Below are 21,551 nucleotides of genomic sequence, written 5' to 3' on the forward strand. Positions count from 1 at the left end.
AGTTACAGAGGCTATTAATTGGGAACTGATGACAGGACAAGGAAAAAGTGAGTAAGAGTTTTTAGATGTTATAAATGACCTTTTTCACTAGAGTTTTTCAAAACCAGGCTCAATACAGTGTTAGATACTACCTTGTCTGTTGGTAATCAGAGAACGAGGTACAATTTAGTCAGGTAAATGGCGAGTATTGTTGGGCTGAATGGCCTGTTCTTGTCATTTTGTCATGTTATGTTCTGTTTGGTCTGAATATACAGGAGTTAATGTTCTTAAGGACTGAGAGTCCCTGGACATTGTGGTTTTTTTTCTAGAATACCCTGAAAAGTGCCATGTGTAGGTATGGGGCATGCCACACCACCAAACCATAATTTGGTGGGAAGTTACACTTTCCATCCCAATCTTCTGGAATGTGATTCTGGTATTAACTCATTTTTAACTGGATAGTGATTTTGCAATGAAAAACTCCTACTCCATCTTTATTAGAGGTGCTGATGAAAAGGAAATACTTGACATTGTTAAAAAATTTAAGAATAAAAAGTCCACTGATTGGACTGAAATTGATATGTCATTAGTAAAAGATATTATAGAATGTATAGTGAAACCATTGACACATATCTGCAATCAATCCTTCCAAACAGGTATATTTCCCAGCAAAATGAAAACAGCAAAACAGCAAAAGTCATTCCTATTTATAAAAGTGGAGATAGACATCTATTCTCCAATTATAGACCAATTTCTCTGCTTTCCCAGTTCTCCAAAATTTTAGAAAAAACGATTTGTGCAAAGATTGGATAATTTCATAGAAAAACACAATTTATTGAGTGACCATCACTATGGCTTTAGAGCTAATAGGTAGAGGAATAGCACACTCATGGCTAAGTAGTTACCTCGATGACAGACATCAATATGTACAAATAAATAACGTTGAATCTGATTTGTTGAAGGTTGCTTGTGAGGTTCCACAAGGTTCTGTGCTAGGCCCTAAACTGTTTATATTGTATATAAATGATGTTTGTAAAGTGTCTAAATTGTTAAAATTTGTTTTATTTACTGATGACACTAATTCATATTGCTCCAGAAAAAGTTTGGAAGGTCTTCTGAATACAGTGGAAAGGGAATTGAAAGTCTTAAAGAAATGGTTTGATATTAACAAGTTGTCACTGAATTTAAGTAAAACAAAGTTTATAATATTTGGTAATCGGCAAATCAATAATCAAGTAAATTATGATAAATTATGTTGAAATAGAAAGAGTGTATGAAAATACATTTCTGGGCGTAATAATTGACCATAAATTATGTTAGAAACCACACATAAATAAGGTGAAAACAAAAATGTCTAAACCATTGCAATATTATGTAAAACTAAAGATATCTTGAATCAGAAATCACTATATATACTGTATTGTTCTCACACCTACTGTGTGGAGGGAAACACATACAAAACCAGCACTAATCCAATTTTCATCCTACAGAAGAGAGCTATAAGAATTGTAAATTGAATGGATTATTACAAACCAACCAACACACTTTATTAACTTAAATGCTTTAAAATTTTGTGATCTAGTTAATTTTAAAACTGCACAGATAATGTACAAAGCACAAAATAATTTGCTTCCTAACTGTATTCAGAGGTTGTTTGAAATTAGAGAGAGCCAGTATGAAATTAGAGGAATAGGTATGTTCAAAAAATCAAGGGTAAGGACAAATATAAAGATTAGATGTATATCTGTCAACGGGGTTAATTTGTGGAATAGCTGTGACAAGGAATTAAGAATGTGTAGTTCACTTTGCACATTTAAAAATAATGTGGTAAACAAATATAAAACTGAGTTATGATCATTATTGTGTATGAAACGTTTGGAACTTTTGTTTTTGTTTCTGTTCTGTTTTGTTTTTGTATAGCCTAAACCTAGTAGTGAAAGGATTGCCTATTAGAATATGTTATGTAAAAAGGGGAGGTATAATAAGCTAAAGCTTCAGCCTACACCTTTTCGGTCAATATTTTCTGTTTTCCTTTTGATTTAATGCCTTATTGTTATTTATTTATTTCTATGTGCATTCTTTTTGGAAAATTGTTAATAAGGACCAAAATAAATTACTACTACTACTACTACTACAACAATCTTTCTCACCTTGGCTATGAAATGTTTGAATGCAAGTATCTCATGCCCATGCGGGGCCACAAATGTTCAAATGTTCAGTGTCAAACTTGTGAATGTCTGGGAATTAAGTTGGTTAATAGGTATCACACAACATTAGGCGATAATTTATTTTTTTTATTATTGCTTTATAAGCAGTTATAACAGACCACGCAATTTATGATGGGAACAATAACAATAGAGACAAGGCAAAAACAAAACCAAAGGGATATAGCACTTTCCAGGGGTATTTAAAAATCTGAAGCAATTTCTGTCACCTCTTTTCCTTCTTCACTCAGTTGTGGTACAAATTTGATGACACTCTAGTTGAAGAGGCACCCATGGAAAACCACAAATCCTCCGGCCTGTTCCACAGACTAATAAAATCATGGCTTGTCAGCTTTCTTGCTTCTCACCTGCACCATGTTTAATTAATGGTTATAATGAGGTTGGTTGTCCAGGACCAAAAAATCACTTCATGCTCAGGTGATTATATTGATCATACAGTCATACATTTTTCTGGTTTTCTTTCAGAAACCTCTGTCCCCTCTCCCCTGAGACTGGTGTTAGTGGGGATGTGTGGAGTGGGAAAGAGTGCCACAGGAAACACCATCCTGGGGAGAGAGGAGTTTGAATCAGAGGCCAGCCCCTCACCTCTGACCCTGACGAGCAAGGAAAGAGAAGGAAAAGTGTGTGGGAGAAGAGTCCTTGTGGTGGACACTCCAGGCCTCTGCAACACTGAGCTGTCAGAGGAGAAGCTGAAAGAGGAGATGCAGAGAGCCGTGTCTCTGTGTGACCCCAGGCCCCACGCTTTCCTCCTGGTCATACAGTTGGGAAGATTCACTCAGCAGGAGAAGAGAGTTATGGAGACCCTGCAGGAGCTCTTCTCCGAGAGAGTAAATCAGCACACCATGATCCTGTTCACTCATGGAGACAGACTGAGGAAAAAAAACATTCAGCAGTTGGTCCACAGTGACACAAACCTGCAGCAGCTTCTAAAGAAGTGTGGGGATCGATTCCATGTCTTTAACAACCAGCAAATGGAGAATCAATCTCAGATCAAAGAGCTGCTGTGTAAAATTGATGAGATGGTGGATAAATGCATGAAGACAATGGGGAAAGGAGGTAAAGAGTCTAAAATAATTTCAAGAGTCTAAATTCAGCCATGTCCATTATATCAACCAGTACAGCAGCAGGGTTTTCCCCACATTATAGCAAACCAGAACAGTTGTGTTTTCACATTATATCACCCAGCAGCAGGGTATCCCACATTATATAAATCAGTGCAGCCACATAGTTTTCCTCCCATTATAACCAGACCAACGTATTTGTTTTGGCTTCAAATATTTTTCTACACATTACTAAGTATGTCTGGTATATTGGAACCTGTTACATACTCTCAAAAAGTGCATAACCCTACCTTTTGGTCCTAATGGCAGACTCAGTTGCACCAGGCAAGATCAACAGAGCACTGAAAAGTATTTGAATCTGAAACAAATACGTATTTGACCCAGGTCTGATTCTAACTGGGGGATTTTGTTACCAAATATATAATTACCAAATTGAATCAAATACATATATTTTACATGTTGGGTAAGTGAGGTGTTTTAACGGTTGATGCACTTTTGTTCGGGATTCAGAGTGCTGGACGACAATGAGAGTGTTAACAGTTAAAACTGCTGCGCTTGGAAAATTAAACATATTTCAATTAATCCTCACCTCGCTGACAATACATAGGAGGATTTATCTCCCACCCTATGTTGACAGCAAGCCAGCAACCTAAGATTTGGTTTGCTGTGTATTGTAGAAGCTATGGGATTGGGCTGCATTGTCATTAATAAAGTCACAGTGCAGTGAGATTTTGTCAACCCCATTTACCTGTAACCAGTGTATGTTTTTGACTCATTTGCAGCAAGCCACTACTCCACAGACAGCACCAGCACAGAGTAAGTAAATTTTCATAATCTTGATGTTAACAATTTGTCACACGCCAAGCATGACACCCCAGGGAGGGAGATGCGGCAGTGCCGGGGAACACCATGGTCTGACTTATGGAGAGAGAGAGCGCACCCACACACACATGAAATAAAATAAACTGACACCTTCACCCTTCCCCTCACAGGTTCCGGGCAAAAACTAAAACAACAAGCTAAAATAACAAAGAAAAGAAAGTAAAACAGAGTGACAACTATTTCAGTTTGCCGCTCTGTAGCTGGACTGCTTTCCAGCAGACCAGCTCCTCCGACTTTTCAGTGGTGGTTAAATTTTCCCCGTCTTATTAAAAGAAACAAAACTGAACTTAAATGAAACTCAAATAAAGAAAACAAGCTCTTGGCGTTAGCTCCCGGTCTCGGCTCCGAACTGTGGATAGCAGCACACCTTTAAGCACCTGGGCTGATTAGCTAACGCAACTCAGGTGCGTGTGCTCTCTCCACCAGCCGGCGCAGCCGAAACAAATCCACCTCTCCGGTGGACCGAATGCCACACAATTCATTTAAGCATCAAATAAATTTAGCATGTACTAACTACACTGAGAGACACGTACACACACAACACTGAGGATACATGCACACACACACACACAACACTGTGACACACACTTATTGGGATGGCAGGTATGCCATTCTGTCAAGATACGACTTGGTGGGGCAGCACATGCCTACACAGCACTTTTCAGGGTTCCCTATAGAAATAACTACAATGACCGCAGACACTCAGCCCTTAACAGCGTTGCCAGGTGTACAATAATTATTGTATTTGTACCATAATTTTACCCTCTGTACAATGTACGATCAATAATGCCAAAAAGTGCCCAAATGTATGATAATTTCTCCATTTCACAAAAAAAGTGTGTGAATTTACTAAATTCCCTGGCTACTGATTCAGGATCCAGTTTTCCTTTTCACATATACAAATTGAGATAATGAAATCTGATCCTAGATCGGTATTTAGAGGCAAAGTCATTTAAAAACACAGGTTGGTCTTTCCAGCCAATCATTATGCTTGATGCATGACGTGCGTGCCTCCAGTGCCCCCACAGGAGCGAGCAGCTGCACGGCTGCCGTTCTCCCGCTCGTTCTTTCTGATGTAGAATGTAAGCTAGCTTGCTACCTACAAATTACCAGCGATGTTATTCTTTTCATTCGTGTAAAAAACTAGTTAAAAAACTGGCAAAATGAGTGCTGAGGAGTCAGCCGAAGGCAGCTTGGTGTTCATGGACAGGATCTCAAGGCGCAGCCGAGGTATGGAGTGTGTCCAGTTTGGGGACATCGGAGTGGCATCTCTGCTGTTTGCAGATGCCGTCGTTCTCTTGGCCTCATCATACTGTGACCTTTAATTTGCACTCAAACGGTTTGCTAACCATGCCAAATGGTGTCAAACGGAGTGTGACACGGTTGGGATGAGGATCATCGCCAAAGCTGTGGCTATGGACTGCCATCTAAGTGTAGCGGCCGCAGTTATGCAGGCATTGTATCAGACGGTGGTGGTGAAGAAGGAGCTGAGTCGAAAGGCAAAGCTCTTGATTTACCAGTCAATCTTCATCCTTACTTTCACTTTTCCCCTTCGTGCAATCCCCCTTGTGGCCATGACGCATCCTGAGACTGTTCATCTCAGGCTTTCAGTGCTTCTACAACCAAACTATGAGTTGAAAAAAACTCTGTGTTCCAGCTTTCTTAGTAGGGGTTTCAGGACAACTATGCCGAAGACGGAGTTTCTAAGCGCCACCATTGTCATGCTGGTGCGGTAGTCCATTTACCAAGCAACCCCTCCCTGCAGTTTCATCTGCAACTACACCCTCCATGTATGACACGCTGGACAATAGTGTCTATCTGGGCATTCATGAGATGGGGAGGAGACCCAGGGGTAGACCTCGGACACGCAGGAGGGATTATATCCAACGGCTGGCTGGCCTTGGGATCCACCGGGATGAGTTGGCATTAGTTGCTGGGGAGAGTGACATCTGAGCTGCTCTGCTTGCCCTGTCGCCACCACGACCCTGATCTGGATCAAGCAGTTAGGAAATGGAGGATGTAAAATAGATACTGTACATACATGCACTTGCACTGCCGCACCTTGCTAATAATATATTTATCATATTTATACCGATCCACTGTCTATATTGTTTATAACTGTCTATACTGTTTATATCACATTGTATTGTATTCATATTTATCAATATTGTATTCATATTTATTCACTTATGTACATATACCTTACTGCACTTTACTGCTTCTTTTGCACTTCTGGTTAGATGCTAACTGCATTTCGTTGTCTCAGTACGTGTACTCTGTGCAATGACAATAAAGTTGAATCTAATCTAATCTAATCTAATCTAATCTAATCTAATCTAATCTAATCTAATCATATATAGATATGTAGGGGAAATGCTGCTACTTCTCATAGTGGGGCACCAAAATGTAGAAGATATACATCAGTATCCTCACAGGTGGTGCCAGCATATAATAATCAGTCTCATAAATTAAGTATACAAACTATAAATTGGCAATTCATTACATTACATTACATTACATTACAGGCATTTGGCAGACACTCTTATCCAGAGCGACGTACAACAAAGTGTATAACCATAACCAGGAACAAGTATGACGAAACCCCTAGAAAGAAGTACCGGTCCAAGTACAGGGAACAACCGCATAGTTCAACTTGGACCCTGGTGGTTAAACTGATTAACACTAACAACGAGAACGGCAACAACGCAATCTATGGAAAAATAAAAATAAATAAAAATACAAGTAGTCGTTTAAGACTGGCGCATCAACTAAGTCACCTATTAAACAGCTGCCTAGTTACAACCCTAAGTTTAGTCATTTACAGGGGGGGAAGGGAGGGATGGGGAGAGGTGCAGCCTGAAGAGGTGGGTCTTCAGTCGTCGTTTGAAATGGGTCACAGTCTCAGCTGTTCTGACCTCCACAGGGAGGTCATTCCACCATCGTGGGGCCAGAACAGACAGGAGACGTGTTCTGGAAGTGCAGGTGCGAAGAGGGGAGGTGCTAGGCGTCCTGAGGTAGCAGAACGGAGGGATCTGGCTGGCATGTAGGGTTTGAATATCAATATCAAATTAATAATTCAATATCAATATCAAATTAATAATTCAATTAATTATTATTAAAATTACACATTATAGTCAATCTTAACCAAATTATAATATTATACATTCAGCTAATACTAAATTAATATAAATGATTTAGTTAAGAGGTGAAGATATTCTGTTAAATTCTTTGAATTAGCAGCGGCTGACTCAATTCAACACCGCTAATCATAGGAGCGCTTCGGAGCGCCTCGTTCCTCCCGCAGCCAGTAGCTGAGGGTATATGTGCCTGGCTCCGTTGCAGGCCTTGCAAACTCTTCCTGGCATGTGGACTCACACGAGAGGGAGACAGGAGAAGGGTGGCGAGTCCAGGGAGAGGAAAATGGAACAGAGAGAGTAAAACAATGACAACCTCCGTTTTATTGAAGGTTGCGCGTTTTGAATTTACAGTAAGCCAATACTGTAACAGAAATCTGCGGTAAGGGGTATAGTTAAGTGAATGTAAATGTAAAGTAAATGTGGGCTTTGTAGTTCAGTGTCTTTTGTAGGCCATGGTACATACAGATAGTAGGGGTGGAGATGCCACTATTTGTATTTGTGTCTGTAATTTTTCACCCAGCAAAATTATTTGTATTTCTATTCGGATAAAAACTAATAGTGGGAATGGTGTAAACCAGAAATGGTGGAATTTAACATGGAAGCTGTATAAAATGCAAAAAAATAACTGATTTTTCCCATTATAATTACTGGCACTGCTGTTGTTGAGATATTAAAGCATTTAAGACTTAAGATTTTACAACAATATCAATAATAATCCAGTTTAACAACAGTCATGTGTGTCATTGGCCAACAACCTCTGTTAAGTTTTAATGCTAGAAAGGCCATGTTTTCGTACTACCTACTCTTGTGGATTTTACCTTCAATGGAGGCAAATAATTAAGTCAGGTCACAAGTAATTCAGCAATACAATGTTTATTTGGCCAAGTAGGAGAAACCATTCAAGCACTCATTCCAGAGTTCAAGAAGGGAGTCTCAAACTTCTGCTCACAAGTTCTGCCTCTTATATCTTTCTGTAAGCTGTATTTCTATGAGGTAATTTGCATGGCATGACACTTTCTTATTCCCCCTCCCATACCAACTTTCTGAGAACCTTTTTGCTTCATTCCAGAAACCCTGACAAAATATCTAGGTTCCTGGTGCCTCAAGGCGGGGGAGGGTGTTCTTATTTCCCCTTGCATAACATCTTGTTTCATACAGCTTGTCTTCATTTGACATCATACACAATACATGCAGTATTCAATAGAAATACATAGGCTATTGATTAGGATATGACATTTTGCAAGCAATGCATATACCACCTGATTATATGCTTATAGCAAAAGTACTTTTAACTATGAATTCCACACCATTCACAAAGTACCCTTCAAGTCATATTTACATATTCTTGACCTTCTCAGACCTCTTGTCTCCCCTTGGTACCAAAAATTATTGCTGTTTAAACTTGGTGGTAAACACAGATCGTTATCTATCTATCTTAGCTCATCCACATTTCTTCCTCCTTGAAGGTCATTCCTTTCTAGTACCTTTCCATTTTGCACACTTAGTTACATACATAGTTTTGTTATAAACACATAAAAATAGTTAAATACAGTAAGCAAAGCTTGTTTTCGATCAAACTACTTACTGTCCAGTGGCATCAGACATATCCAGCATTACAGCACTGATTTCTTCACCAGCAGCAACCTGATTTCATAAAAATTACAAAACCATATATTGCAAAACTATTTTCTTGAAATAAAGGGCACAACTGAATCAATTTCAATGTATTTCTAAATTACACAAAATGGAAAAACTTAAATACAAAGTGCAATATTTGTCAAAAAGTAATTTATTCGATCATAATCTAATTAATTTTTTTATTTGTATTTGTATTGAATCACATTTCTAGTTACTGTTGCTAGCTTTACAAATCGGAATCGTCCCTTATTTGGACAGTAGAATAGGCGTTACGCATTTAACTCATGGCTACAGACGCATTTTCATCCGTATGTTTGTGAACGATTGTGTTTATAGTAACCGTTGTTTTGAATACAATTCAGCAGTTAGGTAGCTAGCTAGCCGGGATAACAAGCATGCCGTGAGACCATTCTGACCTAAAACCAAGAATTTTAATATTGGCTAGGTGACAAGTGACGGAGAACCTATCATAAAGCTAGCTGGCATTCAAAACCCTTTTCAGAGGGTCTTAGAAAGACGTTATGTATACACTGCGTGACCACACCATTTAAAAAGCAAGACAGTGCTAGGGAGATTAATTTGATTGACTTATGGTTTCATACAGTTTTATTAAATAATGTAATGACAAAAATGACCAAAATCGGTAAATGGACTACATTTATATAGCGCTTTTATCCAAAGCGCTTTACAATTGATGCCTCTCATTCGCCAGAGCAGTTAGGGGTTAGGTGTCTTGCTCAAGGACACTTCGACATGCCCAGGGCGGGGTTTGAACCGGCAACCCTCCGACTGCCAGACAATCAGTCTTACCTCCTGAGCTATGTCGCCCCGTATCAGTGTTAATTGTATGGTATAAAACGAGAAGGAACTATTTTTTCTTGATAGCATCATTGTTTTCATAGAATTATCAGAGGTTTTTGCTTAACAACGGTGCAAATAGAACTATCAACCAGAGTTTTTGCAACCGGAGTTTTTCTTGACAACGGTAAAGCCGCTACACTCTCATTCATGGGCTCTCATTATGCTCCACTCGGGAGCGGCTGGATCACGTGCGACGCCTAGTGGTAAAATTCGGTATTACTGGTCCGGTATTTGGCTTAATATCAAACCGGTTTAAAAAATTTTTACATTTACATTACATTTGCAGGGTCACAAGAGGAAGCAGACAGGCACTTGGTTGACCAAAAAGTTAATGATGAACCTGACACAGTCCCGTGGTCAGTGAACCAGAGGTCCCAAAGTTCCTGTGTATAGTTATGCATTGTTACACCGCGGATACAGAGAACTGTCACAAAGATGCTTTATAGAGTAGAAAGGCCAAATGACAGAGTAAAAAGAGAAAATAGAGCAAAAAGCAGGCCTTAACTCCCAAATAGCGAGTACATAAGGTAAAACTCCCAGTGGGGGAACAACCTAAAACTGTGGCGGGAAAATCTCCCCAATGGGAAGAAATCTTGAGAGGAACCCGGCTATAGAGGGGGAGCGCATCCTCCACTTTACGCCAGGCTGGTGTAAAGTAACAGTAGAATGGAATGTAGCAGAAATGCTACAAGGGATCTATCACAGTAAATATAATGGGTTAAGTAGGTTACAGCTGAGGTGAAAGCTAACAGGAATAATAGAAGACCAAATGGTATGGTTCAGTATAGTGCAGCTTAGAGGAGCCAGATGATGGATCTGGAGCTCAAGGCTGCATCAAGGGATGCGCAGGCGAGGAACAGGGCTGAGGCAGTCCATGACAATGGAGCGAGGGTCAGGGTTGGAGCGATCCTGTGGACTCAGGCTGAGGAAACAGGCTGGAGCGGGCTTTGAACTCAGGGCGAGGTAAGGGGCAAGAGCCCCAAGGAAAGAGAAACAAAGACAAGGTTAAGGCCAGCTTGACACTTGATGGTAAGCTACCTAGTGTGTCAACTCTGTAAAGGCCAGCATGACATTTAAGACTAAGCTAACTAGCGTGTCACTCCATAGAAGCAAACTTGACATTTAACGCTAAGCTCCCTACCCAGGCCAGACATTTGTATTTCATTTCATGAACTCCGTGATTATATTTGACCATTTAACAGGATTATAGGACTATCGGAATGGCTAAAAATGACTGACTAGAGAGGTAAGTTTTAAGCCTACACTTAAAGACAGAGATATACATGCAAGCCCACACATACATAGGGAGATTGTTCCATAAGACAGGCGCTCTGTAATGATTTCAGTACATTTCTCCCTCCCTTCTCCTTGGGGTGCGCTTCTATGCAGCTTATGCACCGTTGCTGTCCTCTTATCAATTCCACAGACAACATGCAGCTTTGGTGGTTTGTTAGGACTGCACAGACACAAATCGGTTATGTATCATGCAGTTGTCATGCAGCTGCTCTATTCCATTTATGCAAAGTCTCAGTTTCAAAAAAATTTTCACCCCCACCCTAAAGGTTTAATCACACGATTGCAGTGAATGAATTTGTGTTATTATAAGTGCAAAATTGTTTTAGGTGTCACTTAATTGGGAATTTGTATCAAAGCGCCAGTCATTCAGTTGCTGAATAGCATGCTGGAGTAGACAATGACACATTTGCACCTGGGTAAAAACACCTGTTGTCTATTGTCTGGTGGGGGAGGGGGTTCGTGAAGAAAATGGCACAAGCTGCCCATATTTTTTTTACTGAGTCCATTTTTCTTCAAAATTAAAAAATGCAGTTATAAATATTTAGGAAAGTCATGGAAAGAAGAGGACATAGTATTTACAGTGTTAGAGTCATTTTCATTTTAAAGTCCCCAAAGACCCATGGCGTCGCTCTAGCCTATTTAGCATTAAGGGCAACTCTCACTCGCTGTCTCTCCAAAGGTGTGTGTGTGTGGCGTACGTAAAAGTGAGTGTGTGTGTGTGTGTGTGTGTGTGTTTGTGTCTAATTGAAAAACTTGGTGCTGACTTTTGAGCAAATTGCATCAAAGAGATGTGGAAAAATATCCAGGTCTGAATAATATTGGCAAAATCTGGGAGGAATTGGGAGAGGTTGGGTCTTTCACCACAGCTCTACACTGCTGAATTTGCTTTTTTTTTTCTCCCAGGGGGAACCCTGCTCCTCATTGCCTGCCCACTGACTCAGTTCCAGGTAAGCCTCACCAGCATTTAACACAACACATATCAGATGAATGCGAAGATATACCTTGCTAAGGTTGACAGCAAATGTGCTCATTTGTAGACTTACATTTAAAGCTAGCAAGCGAACCAGTTTTGTAAACGTTTAGCGTAATATTCAGTATGTATATATTGAATGCAAATAAGAACTAGTATTTACTTAGCTGGCTAGCCATCGTTACGTGTTTCCATTTTTGGCTATTTTACCACTGTTGTGAAATAGTGTTTGTGGCAAACAAGCCTGCCACAGGCCACCGAAGTGGCTTTCCTAGGGGCCCTCCAGCACAGAGACACAGGGAGATGATGTTCCAACAGTCCACATTTATTTACGAGGGTTGGCAAGATGGTACAGCCAAATGAGCAGATGTAAAACACTGTCATGACAGAGAGGCTCCCTTGTGTGAGTGGGGATGGCAGATTTAACCTGTGCGCAGTGATTACCTCACTACACACAGGTGCAGCCACTCCTATTCCTGGGTCCAATTAGTCTGGCCAATTATCTAATTCTTAACCAATCATCCAATTGGCCAGGTCTAATTAGCTTGACCCAGGGCAGGTGTGGCTGCTTAAACCAGCCATCCCCACACCACAGTGTTAAATCCATTGAGATAGATTTATTAGAGAATGTGTTTGACAGGTTGATCTGCCAGAATTTTTAGATCTAGGGACTTGGGGGGCAGGGAGGTCAGAGAGTGAAAAGGGCAGGGAGGTACAGACTGAGAGTAATAAGGCTGAATACTGTAATATGCATGTTTGATTATAATGAGGCTTATGATATTATATACTTATATTTCCAAAGTGCATTTGGTAATGTACCACTTGAGAGACTTGTTAGCAAAATGAAGACAGGAATTAGAGGAGGAATTTCAGAATGGATTCGGAAGTGGCTACAGGGTAGAAGACAAAGAGTAGTGCTAGGAGGGATATTATCAGAGCAGGGAACTGTGGGAAGTGGAGTCCCACAAGAATCAGTGCTGGGACCACTGCTCTTCCTCATTTATATCAATGACCTTGACAGGGACATCAGTCAAATTTGCAGATGATACAAACCTGGGAGGCCCAGGTAATAGTTTGGAAACTACTAAAGTAATCCAAGAAGATTTAAACCAAATTCAGAAGTGGGCAGGATCCCAGCAAATGGCATTCAATATAGACAAATGTAAAGTTCTGCATGTGTCAAATAAAAATATTAACCAGGATTATTTTATGGGAGGACTAAAATTAGAGTGTGCTCAGTTTGATAAAGACTTGATTGAGGCTTTTAAATTCATAAAGGGGCTCAACAAAGTGAACTACAAGAGATTCTTCAGGTTGAGTTCTGTTAGAATGAGGGGACATAAATGGATATTAGCAAAAGGTAAATTCCATACAGACATTAGTAAGAATTTTTTTCATGCTCAAGAGATAAAAAGTCACAGTTTCTTTTATATAAAACTTTCAAACTCTCCCATATAGCTTTGTTCATCCACTGTCAAGACTGCTTTTTCAACTTATTTTTCCTTACATTTGGAATAAATTTACATAGTGCCTTAAAATTAACCTTTTTGAACATGCCACACTTTTCATTCACAGTCTTGCAATCAAGAAGTTGCACCTGGTCTATATTACTTAAATTTGCTTGCATCTTGCTAAAGTTGGAATGCCTAAAGCAAAAAAATTCTGGTCTTATAGGAGGCCCTCTTAATTTGTCAAAATATATTGAAATTATTTGTGGAATGATCACTTGTCCCGAGTGGCTCCACTACCTCAATTCAATTCAGTTTTATTTGTATAGCGCTTTTTACAGTGAACTGTCACAAAGACACTTTACAGAGTAACAAGGCAAGAGACAGAGCAAAAAGACCAATCACCATATACCTCTATGCTGCAAATTCTGGCAGGATCATTACATCGCACCAGATCCAGAATTGATTTCCGTCTTGAAGACTGACTGACATACTGTGCCAAAAATGGTAATTTATAACGTATAACATGAAGAAATTCTTCTTCATTTTTTCCTTGTCCTGTCATCAATTCCTCATTGATAACAGGGTAATTGAAGTCACCCATAATAATAGTCTCACATTCCTGACAAGCATGTTTTATGTTTCCTGTTAAGAATCCTTGTTCAATTCTCAACATAAGAAGGGAGACACAGAAAACATTAGGTTGTAGCCAAAATAATTGTATTTATTAAATAAGCACGTACCTCTATAATAATTTACAATAAGAGATGGTGCATGTATAGCAGGGGCGTGTCTATGGGTGGGCTGGGGTGGGCATTGCCCACCCAGAGATAAGCCTTGCCCACCCAGAGGAATCATCTGCCCATCCAATGAAAACTCTGAAAAAATCACCGTTATAGCTTTTTTTTTTTAGCGTCCATATTTCTCTGTAATTTTGTCATTGGTCATCAAAAAATGCACTGCTTTCCTATTGGCCTTTTTTGACTATGTGGGTGTGCTTAGTCAGTGCTGCTCCTTTAAATTATCGTGAAACCGCGCCACTTCTTCACACATGCGGTTAAGTGAACTGCAAAACCTGTTTGTAGCTAGCTGCTATCAGCAATCCAATTAAAACTGTTAATACCTTTTTTCTTTCTTGTTTATTCTTTTCTCTGATTCTTAAGTTATATTATAGTCTTGTATAGACAGTAGTCTTGTATAGACAGTTGAGTTTGCACATTTTGCAAGCTTGGTTTAGTGATTAGCCAGCTAGCTAGTTAGAATTTTTGTATAGCCGTTTCCGTGGATAAAATCGCATTTATAATTATTTTCTGTTAAAAATATTTAATTCATATTCAGGGAGATAGCCAACTACTCGCAAGTTAGATGACACGTGTAGCCGTTTACTAATACCAGTGCACCGTTTCAGGCAGGAAAATAACCCGTTAAACCAGAGAAATTGCCAAGTTGTCTTAGAATCTTTATTGCCCCAGAATGCAGCCGGGCTGTGAGCGTCAGCATGGGAACGGACGCCGCAACGAAACTTCAAGCATGTCACAACGGGTACAACCATAGACATATATATGTCTATGGGTACAACAGCTGTTTTAGAATGTCATTCCATTGTTTTTGCAGCCCGGATCAAAATCGGCGTGACAGTACCAAATGAGACATTTGCATTGGCGTAGAAACAGGGTGGGACGTGTCCCCCTCAATGTTTGTAAAGAAGCGAATTAGCCCCCCCCAACCATAACTGATCCCTCTCCGATGCAAAGCTTTCGTACAATAAAGGCTGCATCAGCAATAAAATATGACTTAAAAATTATGCGGAAAGGTCTGTGACACCTGTAAACATAACGTTAATTATTGACTCCCCTCTTCACATAGTAGCAATGGTTTACTCCCATGGCCACGAAAAGTTTCAATTTACGAAAGCACAAATGGGATATGTAGCCAACAATTAGAGGTGATTGCTCAAGCCGATCATACAATGGACTGAACTTCCCATAACCCTTATAGAAATAAAAATGATAAGAAGAAATTTCCCTATGCTATTTTAGGGCCTCTTTTATTCTCACTCTACATGCTTCCCCTTGGCTCTATTTTTGAGAAACATAATATTGTGTATCACTGTTATGTGGATGACACACAGTTTTACCTGCCAGTTACACCTGACAATGCTTGCTCATTAAATAACCTTTTTAACTGTCTAGATGACATTAAATGCAACTAAATGATAACAAAACGGAAGTAATTATATTTGGCCCTCCTAGCTCTGTCACTAGCCTAAGCAATGCGCTTGGTCCCCTGTCTAAAAATGTGCAATTTGTAGTTAAAAATCTTGTTGTTTTCTTGGACACGTTTTTGAATTTTAACAGACAAGTCAGTAGTGTTGTGAAGGGCAGTTGTTATCAGCTCAAAACCATAGCCAAGGTAAAGCTGTTTTTATTTCATAAGGACCATTAAACAGTTATCCATGCTTTTATCACCTCTCGGCTGGATTATTGTAATTCCTTATATATGGGGTTGACCCATTCCACTCTGTCTCAATTGCAAATGGTCCAGAATGCAGCTGCTAGACTTTTAACTGGAACAAAGAAAAGGCAACATATTACTCCGGCTCTGGCTCTTTTGCATTGGCTACCGGTGAAATATAGGATTGATTTTTTAATTTTACTATTTGTATTTAAAGCCCTAAATGGATTAGCTCCACAGTACATCACTGATCTACTGACTCCATATTCTGCTCCCAGGTCACTGAGGTCATCAGCAACTCCTCTCAGTCCCAGATTGATAATTTTAAAACACATTTAAAGACCCACCTTTTTTCTCTTGCTTTTAGTGCAGTTTGAGGTTGCCCTACGGTTTTCTCCACCCTTAATTTATTTAGTTATTTTTAACATCCTCTCACTGCGTTTTTAATCTGTTGTTGGTCTTATTCAGTCTTTCTTAAATTGATTTTATTCTGTACTTTTATCCCCTTACTTCTTATTCTTTATATTTTTTATGTTGTATTGTTAATACATGTATTGTATTGTGATGTAATTTTGTTGTGGTTTGTTGTGTTGTATTGTAGTGACTGGAAAGCACTTTGGTGCAACTCCTGTTGTTTTTAAATGTGCTATACAAATAAAAGTGACTTGACTTGGCTTGTGTCGAAAGTTCTGCGACGGAAACAGCGATAGATTTACCCACTATCCGTCCAAAATATAAACAAGCCTAGCAGTTTTCATGGTAGGGAAAACTTTTATGACAACGTCAGCTAAAGTAAGTGACTCACAGCGGTTGGAAAGAACGGTAATGGTAATCTTATATTTGTAATGTTACCTATCAATATGCCAGCTAACGCCAATGTTAGCTAGCTAGTTGTCAATGAATGAACTATGATATCTGAGTATGATAAGTAGCTTGCTAGTTAATAGCTGTCGGTACACTGTCTGAATGTGATGTTCACTTAACTTAGAAAACTACCTGGCGATAGTTGTACTCGGTTGCTAAGCAGGGAATTAACGTGACTCCCCATGTTGCAGTGTTAGTATTTTAGCCAATGTTTTGTGTAACGTTATGGACACGTTTTGTACAATTACAAGTTTGTTTTAGCTATCGATATTTCTTTTTAACATTAGCTCCCCCTCAGTAAATTTTGTGTTTACCATTACATTTCCACCATAAATTGATGTAGAAAAAGCACAAATTGGTCCATAAAAATTCACCAGAATGCAGGAAATTAAGTGTTTGATGCTCAAAATTTCCTGAGGGAGGACCCCCAGACCCCCGTTTAATGTGTCTACCCCCCCAATGTTCAAACAAAACCTACGCGACTGGACATTTGTTTAGTGTTACAGAGTTTCATTATTTTTTTATTTTTCACAGGGATAATGGCTCCCACACCCCCATACAAAAAGTGGATGCTGTAATTGCAATCCTCCCTCCCCCCCTTCTCAAAATTAAACAACATACCCTATAGGAAAAGCAACAGTTTTGTTGTTGCCCACCCAAACAATCCAAATGCCCACCGAAAGATGACATCCTAGTAAGACCTCTGATGTATAGTAGGCCATCTGTAGGATGAGTGTAAGTGTAATGTGGAAGGCATGCCTGTAGGTGTTGTAAGTGGGGAAAAAATGTGTTTGTCCTACAATGGTGAGGGGAAAGAGAAAGACAAAAAAACAAAAGGAGCGTAGTGGCTTTTAAACCCAGGTGTTCCAATTGCGTTACTCTCCACTACCAGCCGTCCGCCTAATCACCTGCAACACCGAAACAAGCAGAAAAGACAGCAGGGAATGGAATGGAGAAGACCGTAACATTCCAAAGAGCTTTGTATTCACACTACTGTCTGAACCTCTCTCTCATTGTAATCCGGTTATGTTCCCATATCTTTTCAAAAAGCAGAAATCAAGCCACTGCTCAAGAGATAAATTTTGGATCAGACAGACTTGGCTATCTATCAAGCTATTTTAAATTTCCCATTTCTATCAAAGGTTCTTGAGAAATGTGTAGCACAACAACTGTCTTCTTTCCTACAGGATAACAATGTGTATGGGAGGTTTCAGTCTGGATTTAGGAAGCATCACAGTACTGAGACAGCCTTTGCCCAAGTATTGAACAATCTGTTCCTCTCCCTTGATTGTGGATGTTTCTCTGTTCTTGTCCTGCTTGACCTTGTGCTGCCGTTGATACCACAGACCACCATATCCTCCTCCATAGGTTAGAAAAGGCAGTTGGTGTCACTGGGCAAGCCTGTATGGGGTTTGAATCACTGACAGATCTCAGGCTGTTAGGGTAACTAAGTCCTCTGAGTATTCCAGCATAAACTTTGGAGTACCTCAAGGATCAATGTTGGGTCCTTTTCTTTAGTCCTTGTACATGCTCCCTCTTGGGGATGTCATAAGTGTTAACTTATGGTGTTAACTACCAATGCTAAACAGATGACACACAACATTTTATATCAGCAAAGTTGATCCACTAGTTGGATGACCCAAAATTTCCTCATGTTGAATTCTGATACGACTGAGATGCTAGTAGTAGGTCCTGAATCTCTTAGAAATAAATCCCTGCAGTTATCTTTAAATATAGATGACTTCTCTGTCTCCACCAAAGCAGTTGTTAAAAATCTTAGCGCTACTTTTGATTCAGATCTCCCCTTTCAGTCCCCCATCAGTAATATCATAAGAGTGGTCTTCTTCCACCAGAATAACATATCTAAATTAAGGAAGATATTATCCCACCAGAATGCTGTTAAAATGCATTTGTATCTTTTTTGTCACGTTGCACCAACTAGGCCTTGAAATGTCTCCAACTTGTACAGAATGCAGCTCCTAGGGTCTTACAAGTCACTTGGCCCTGTGTATAAGCATGCACTACATGAACAGGCCAAACATGTGTGTGGATGGCTCTCTCACAGTCAAGATTGATTGAATAGGTGTGTGTATGTCCAATTTGTATTGGTATGTAGGCCTATGTATTTCGCTGCCCAGGCTTTCTGTTGCGTGAATGATAGTATGTTTATTGGTACAAGTGTGTTCGTGAATGTGAATGTAAGATGCTGCCAGGGAAATGTCCCCATGCGGATAAAGAAGTTCTCTATGTACGTATGTACAATATGTGTTTTACATGCAGTATTTATTGTACGTAGCAAATATACAATAACTTGCACATGTACTCAAATTCAGTTCAAAAGCAAGTATGAACATGTTTTCTGGAGAAATGTGCTTCCTGTCGTTGCTCAGCAGCAGTTCTGTACATTAATGAATTTATACATTAATTTCAATGTACAATGTTCAACGTGTTCCATGAGGCAATTCAAAATATTTGTCTCTTTGATCTGACAGAAAGTTTGCATGACATTGTGAAATGGTAAGATTAGAAAACACAGGGCCAAGTGACTTGAAAGAACTGAGGAAATATTGGGTAGCATTGCTTTGAGATACATCTTATGTCATTTCGGTGAGGCAAGATAGCCTATATTGTTTGTAGTATCGTAACTTGGCGTCATTTTGATATCAATACTTTTTAGTAACTTGGCATTTTTGTACGTTGAAAACGTGTTTTTTATGAGATATCAGTTCTTTTTGCAAAGCGTTTTATTATGAGAGTGAGAAATGCGACCCTGCAAGAAACGGTTGTGGATTATGGCTATCGTTGTGTGAATCTGTACAGCCTGATGAGCGTGTACCGTTCAGCAGTTTCGGTTTGCTATATATGTAAAACAGTGGCTGTGAGAAAGGATGCAGTGGCGTAAGCGTAAACGCATCAGGAACGCAGATGGTATGTACTCACGGATTTGACGTCCATCCAACGAGCCTTGACTGACAAAATAATCAACACGCCCGTAGAATTATAACTCCCTAGGTTGCAACTTGTGTAGCCTTCTGTCCTGCTCCGTTGTCTGTTATTTCGTGGAGATGCAGTTTTAGTGTTTGTAAGGTTTATCCTTCTGTCCTGCTCCATTGTCTGTTATTTTGTGGAGATGCACTTTTAGTGTTTGTAAGGCCTCCCTGTGGAGATCAGAACAGCTGAGACTGTGAACAATTTCAAACGACGACTGAAGACCCACCTCTTCAGGCTGCACCTCTCCCCATCCCTCCCTTCTCCCCCGTAAATGACTAAACTTAGGGGTGTAACTAGGCAGCTGTTTAATAGGTGACTTAGTTGATGCGCCAGTCTTAACGACTACTTGTATTTTTATTTATTTTTATTTTTCCATAGATTGCGTTGTTGCCGTTCTCGTTGTTAGTGTTAATCAGTTTAACCACCAGGGTCCAAGTTGAACTATGCGGTTGTTCCCTGTACTTGGACCGGTACTTCTCTCTAGGGGTTTCGTCATACTTGTTCCTGGTTATGGTTATACACTTTGTTGTACGTCGCTCTGGATAAGAGCGTCTGCCAAATGCCTGTAATGTAATGTAATGTAATTTTGATAGGCTTATCTGCAGGTAGGAATCCTCTTCGCTGTTTTGCTAAACTAGAACCGGAAAACATGATAGTGGAGAATAGGAGCAGACGCATATGTCCCAGCAGGCTTTGCATATGAGAGAATAACAACAGTGTGAGAGAAATTAAAATGAAATTACGAAATTCCGTAGTTGAAACAATATGTTTTTAGCAGAATGGGCATGTAGGTGAAGGTTGACATGATCACGGAGTATAGTGCGAAGTAAATGGAGTGACCATGAGCGAGCTTATATTCCTTATCAAATGGTATATATAACAGTCGGTATTGAACGTTAGTTGTTGAAGTGGAGGGTTAAATAACATTGCACACATTATTTGCCTGTAATGTAATGTAATCTATTGCACGAATGTGTTTTTCTCATGTTCAGTGCTAGTAGTTATACTAATGAGTGAATCATGATTTTAAATGTAACGTTTTAATGCGGAGTTGCAGAACGTACATACGTAGTAATTGTGTGTAGCCTATGTGGCTAGATAGAGAACAGGGCGAGGTAACATGAATGTAGAAACGTGGCGTTTGCTGCTATTAAGGTTTTGTACGGTAGCCAAGTGAAGAAATATAGTTAGTAGAAATGGCACAGTGGTGAACTGGTGTAACTTTTAAATAAAAGGAATACATTTGCGTCATGAAATGCATATGGGTGGCCGTGAGTGAGTGAGGTTTACCAGTCTGTGACTTCATTAGCTAATGCCATAGCTATGCAATGCGTGAAATATCATTAGCGAACCTGCCGGTGGTTTTAAAGAAGAACACAAGCCAGTAAGCACAGAAGAGCTTCCGTTGAATCCATATGGCTTAGCAATATTGTAGCCGGTAAATAACTGAACGTACAGACGGTAAGTCATAATGCATATATCTTAGCAATATTGTAGCAGGTGTTGGTAACCAGAAATGTTGCCAAGAACAATAGTGACCGTCGTTCCAGGTAGAAGCAGATCCGAAGTTAGTGTTTAAAAATCAGGAAGCATTTATTATACAGAAAGCCAGCAACAGGGATTCACACAAAAATGTTCAATTCAACTGTTAGAGTTTGTGGAGTTTATACAGTTACATTTACATATATTCAAATTTGTGCGCAGAATACAGCATTAACTCTGATTGGTTGTTTGTTATACAGAGT

The 21,551-nt window shown here is 39.6% G+C and overlaps 1 protein-coding gene across 1 annotated transcript in view; it reads left to right on the forward strand.

The window, feature by feature from the left end:
• The window catches only part of zgc:152658 (uncharacterized protein LOC767632 homolog), a 47,569-nt gene that overhangs the window by 18,152 nt on the left and 7,866 nt on the right, over nucleotides 1-21,551 (forward strand). The window contains exons 2-4 of the mRNA XM_064306060.1: nucleotides 2,670-3,260; nucleotides 4,048-4,081; nucleotides 11,983-12,026. Of these exons, the coding sequence (XP_064162130.1) occupies nucleotides 2,670-3,260; nucleotides 4,048-4,081; nucleotides 11,983-12,026 (669 nt within the window). The remainder of the gene's footprint in view (nucleotides 1-2,669; nucleotides 3,261-4,047; nucleotides 4,082-11,982; nucleotides 12,027-21,551) is intronic.

This window comes from Anguilla rostrata, chromosome 13 (assembly GCF_018555375.3).
Source record: "Anguilla rostrata isolate EN2019 chromosome 13, ASM1855537v3, whole genome shotgun sequence".
Taxonomy (NCBI): Eukaryota; Metazoa; Chordata; class Actinopteri; order Anguilliformes; family Anguillidae; genus Anguilla; species Anguilla rostrata.